The 5,120-nt window shown below is 38.9% G+C and overlaps 1 protein-coding gene across 1 annotated transcript; it reads right to left on the bottom strand.

The window, feature by feature from the left end:
• Nucleotides 1-3,252: 3,252 nt before the first annotated feature.
• Nucleotides 3,253-4,884, bottom strand: LOC137738931 (Rhodanese/Cell cycle control phosphatase superfamily protein). The gene is made up of 6 exons (XM_068478396.2): nucleotides 4,737-4,884; nucleotides 4,558-4,635; nucleotides 4,386-4,459; nucleotides 3,796-3,866; nucleotides 3,636-3,689; nucleotides 3,253-3,522 (listed from the first exon to the last, which is right to left on the bottom strand). The coding sequence occupies exons 1-6, from the start codon at nucleotides 4,751-4,753 to the stop codon at nucleotides 3,409-3,411; spliced, it is 408 nt and encodes a 135-aa protein (XP_068334497.2). The 5' UTR covers nucleotides 4,754-4,884; the 3' UTR covers nucleotides 3,253-3,408.
• Nucleotides 4,885-5,120: the final 236 nt, after the last annotated feature.

Below are 5,120 nucleotides of genomic sequence, written 5' to 3'. Positions count from 1 at the left end.
TATTAGAAATGACAAGCACCATATCCACACTTACCCGTATCAAATCTTGACAGTTCTCAGTTGTCAAGCAACTACGTTGTTCGGGACCCACCATATACTCCCTTGTCCTGTTGCCCATGTCAGGACTGCCAAGAAATCAGTCTTTGTAGACTTTTCCGCAATTACATCCTTTCTCCACATTTTACACCTTAATTTGCCGGTATGCTTTACCATTCCGAGTGGTGATCTCTCTTTTGTTATATCTCAACCACCCATTCTGAAAACATCCATCTTTCATATTTTAATAATTTGGGGGTAACAGGCATGGGTACCCTAGCTCCACAACTCGTGCAATTCGTTCATAGAAGCAGAAGTTACCAGAGGATTTTCGTTCTTGAAAAGGCTTGCATGCCCTTACCCCCCATTTTGAACGAGAAAAATAATCTTGAAATAAGAATTTATAAAGTAGCATGCATTAATTTTCTAATTTGAATTCATGACCATAGAAATTTAGATTTTTCACGGAAAAAAAAAATTGGAATTTAGGACCTTCACTTTCCAAGTTTAAATTTCATGTTGTTTGTATCATGCTTCACCAATCTCAAAACTACCAAGTACTGGTCAACTTCATACCTAACCCACTAAAGAAGTCGTGTTGAGGCAACCTTGCCAAATCACACGATTTCCTCTCCAATCACAACACGACATGCGTCAACATCAAAATAAAGCTCCTACAGTCCTACATCAACCATGGACGGAACCGAATACTCTCCTCAACTATAAAAAGAGATCATTCTCCTACAATAAATTCCTAATATCATATTGTACTCGTCATTAGATGTGACAGCCCATCCCGGATTTTTCGTACCGTAGGAGTGAAATGACGGTTTTGCGCCTAGTATGTTGTTTTGTTGTGTGGTTGTTTTTGAGTTTTGATTGGCTGATTTTGGACCACACACACACTACCACACTCCCTCACCCCTTTCCCTGTCCCGTATTACTGTCCCTTTCCCTCTCTCTCTCTCCCATTCCTATCCCCATATGTACGGACACATCCAAAAACCATCGAAACCTTCACAGATCGAGGAAACAAGTTACATATTTGTGCTCGTGAGGTCCTTGGGAGTTCAACCATACCCATTTTAGGTAAGGATACCTTCGTTTTCACGTAGAACTCGGGATCCCCCGCTTTGGTCACTGTTCATGCACACGTTAATTCTTGTGTTTTTAGGAATTTCAAGCTTGTAGGAAGCTTGGTGAGGTCCTTAGGAGGCTCAGGGTGGTTCGTTTAAAGGTTTTGGACGTCGGGATCGTGAGTTACAAGTTTAGCCGGAGTTGGTGGTGTTTTCCTGACGAGATTCCGTGGGTTTTAGTGCTTGAAAGTGGTATGGATTTGTTCCTCTTGTTGTAAGCTTCATTTTGGTACCAATTTTGTGAAATCTGGTTGAAAAACGAAGAAGATACAAGGTTTTAAAATTTTCCCGGTTTTCCGGCGCCGGAGTTTGGTCGAAGAAGATGACGGAATATTCCGTCAGTTTGGACGGAATATTCCTAATGGCGTTAATGGCATCAGTTAGATTTAACGGAATACTCCTGACGGCGTTAACTGACGCCGTCAATGTGCCAGGCACGTGCCTGCGCGTGGGCGGCGCGTGTGGCCGTGCCTTGGCCGGAGCGTGGGGGCGCGTGCGGCATCAGAAAATTTTTCTAAAAATATGGGGTTGTTCCTGAGGTTGAATAGATCACGTTGGTGTATGCATACACCCCATTTGAGCATTATATGAGAAGTTATTTCGTAAGGTTGGTTATGTGGTTTAAAATTAACGTTTTTATAGTTGTTTCGCATATAGGTGAGACTTATCCCGAGGACGAGCGCGGTCACTCGAGGCAAGGGGGTTACAACCCTTCTACATATCAGTGAGTGGGTTTTTGGTTTTCCGTATATACCTATATACTTATGTTTTTCCCAGAAAGTGAATTGAAACGTTTATACATTTATATGCCATACATTATGTTTGCCGTTCGTTTATGCATTATTAGTAGCATATACATACTTGTATGTTGGTGCTGCGGGCGCACAAGTAAGTGCCAGGTGAGTATGGTTTATGCTTATGTTCAGTAGTGATTTGAGATGCATAGAGAGCTCATAACCTGCACCTCCGGTGTTAGTGCTCCCGCCCAGAGTTGGGCACAGTCCTTCACGTGATGTTCACCTTCCGCACCACACGCTTATCTTGGATCCAAGTTAGGTGCACAGTCCTGTCGTACATACCACTTTAGGTGGTTCCGACTCGTAGGTGACCCGCGATTATTCGCCCAGCCTTCACGTGATCGTAGCACTTGAGCGTACTTATTATACACCCAGTCCTGTCGTACATACCACTTTAGGTGGTTCCTACTCGTGTGCAGGTATAGTTAGTGAGATGGAGATTTGAGCTCTAGATTCAGCTGTACAGGTCACGTTAGATGACTCCGGCTGACAGATTACATGGCATTGATTTAACATTTCCTGAGCTCTTGCATTCTATTTAGAGGCATTTGACATGGCATATTTTCGAGCATGATTTATATATATGTATATGTTATTTTCTGGGAAGTATACAAGTTTTACAGCAAGGGGTTAGAACTTTGTTTATGAAATGGTTTTTGAAAAGCTTTGTTTTTTTGCCCACTCACACTTTCTGTTTTGCGCCCCTCCAGGTTCTAGTTGGCTAGCACTTGTGGTGGCTCCCCGGAGGATTTTCCCGGCATATCTGACAGATTATCACCAGTGTAGGACCACCTTTGAGTGTGTTTAAGTAGTGTTGTTTCTCCCGGACTGCATTAGGTCTTCATGCTCTGAACTTTGTTTTCACACTTACGCTCGCACATGTATGTTCGTACCATGTGTATAGCTGGTTTTTTATTTATTCGTACTTTTATTATTATTTATTAGCTTCCGCACTGTGCACATGGTTACGTCACTTCCATGTGACAGCCAGTATGCCCTAATCTCGATCGGGGTGTGTCATTAGAACTCACCAATGATGATTATGCTTGAACCTATGTATCGTAAACTCATCACTAGTAATGACAACTCTTCTATCCCGTAGACGTAGCCCAACTTAGGATGAACCACGTACATCTTGTGTTTATTCTCTATCACTATCTCTTTACATATTATTTTCACTAGGTGATTGGATCAACCTTACGAAGGTCACAAACCTGACATTTTATATTGTTCCAAAGTCTATCCAATTTTGTATCTAAATAACAGAAAGAAAAAAAAAACAATAATATTTATTGTTTTTGACAGATAGGTTGGAGCGAAAAGTTGGACAATATGGCAAAATCCAAATAAGCCCTCAAAACCAAATTTGACACCTTAAATTTAAGGTCCGGAGATACTCTTAGAAATAGAAAAGCTGAACAAATTAATCTGCGTAATTTTCAAGGGCGGAATTTGCAAGCGACTTTCAACTCGTCGGATGGTTTGTCACTGGCAAGTCCACTGTCCACCCAAGAGGAGTAGCCTCCTTCCATGTTGGTCACATGCTGGAAACCCTGCAATTATTTTGCCATTGTAATGCATTTCTCTTTAAATTTATTACTATGAAAAAACAAAAACCAGAATAACGGCAAGCAATTAAAGGAACTCTGTAAGTTTGGAAACTCACTTCATTTAGAAGATCAACACAAGCTTTAAGTGCTCTTCCTCCACTGTTGCAACCCTTCAAATATATTTCAAAAAAATCCGCACTGATCAGATGAGAATTCTCATGACATTAAGAAAGAAGGAAAAATTAGGCAATGTCGAGATGATGTTTTAGTAAATACCACGACCAAGTGATCCTCTTTTTTGAAGGTTGAGGAAATTTGCGTGAGAAATTCAGGGTTTTTCACTCTACCTGCAGATTATTATCACAAGAAAGAAAAGAAAACAGAATTATATGCTAACTGAGTTGTTAGAGTTGGAATGTAATACATATATATATTTCAGGCCCTTTAGGGAAAAAATGGGGACTAGTTATGAGATTTACTCCGTATCAAACTTTAACGATTCGAACCGTATTATTTTATAAGTTTCGATTCACAAATCATCCTTACAAAAATTCAATTCAATCCAAAATCATTTGCCTATTTAATTGTCACTATAAAATTTCAATGTTCCTTAAAACATATTGTTCATTAATCTATTTGAACTCAATTAGATGCTTCAAATATTTTCGATTAGACTAATAATTTCAAGGATGATCTATAAGGTGTAACTTGAAAATAGATAGTTCAGATCATTAAAGTTAAATATAGTGTGGACTCCACAACTAATCCCCAATTTTTTGAGAAAAATGAGTATCCCTCCGTTAAAGGCTCTGTATGTGTGTGTGTGTGTGTGTGTAAATTCATATCCTGAAAGAAACATTATATACCTTCTTCTGTGATGAGCATGTAAGGAATGTTCATGGCATTTTCAACGTGGCTCTTGTTGAACTCCTCAATCGTCCTATTGATATTAAAATTTTCTTATTATTTTTGGATCAGAAAAAGCAAGAGTTTCTTCTATCATTTATTTTTTTAGCTAGCAATAAGATGAATCCGCACCTGACATCCAGATAACGGTGACCTATACTGAGGAGACCTTTTGCTGTATAGACGTCGACACTTGCAACGTCTTCAGGCCTACAAAATAACACAAACATATTTTCAATCAGATCAGAACTCAAACTGTTGTCATGTAGGTTTTGATTATTCTTGAAGATTAGAAAATGAGATGATCTTACCTTTTCATGGCAGCCATTGTAGTACTAGCAGGTTTGACTTCAACTTCTTGGAACCCCAGGAGATTAGTTGGCACAACCTATGAAGTGCCAGAAGAGCCTGTCATGTCTATATATACAAGTGTTCAAAGCAAGGAGTTGACTTTAATTACTATCCAGTTATGAGTTATGGATCATTAATCTGCTGATAGATGTATTTAGCCTTTAGTCACTTGCTTGAACATATAATTTTTTAAGGCTAAACGGTTGACTTTACTCCAATTGAAATATTTATTGGATAAATTATTTTAATTAGTTTAGAAGTTGCTTCCTTGATTATGTTAAGTATACTGCCCATTAATCATTTAAAATAAAAGAACGAACCTATATATATATATATATATACAC

Source organism: Pyrus communis, chromosome 9 (genome assembly GCF_041283825.1).
Source record: "Pyrus communis isolate YQ-2024b chromosome 9, ASM4128382v1, whole genome shotgun sequence".
NCBI classification, from domain to species: domain Eukaryota; kingdom Viridiplantae; phylum Streptophyta; class Magnoliopsida; order Rosales; family Rosaceae; genus Pyrus; species Pyrus communis.
Note: the sequence above shows the minus strand (reverse complement) of the source record. Positions and strands in the feature narration are given on the sequence as shown.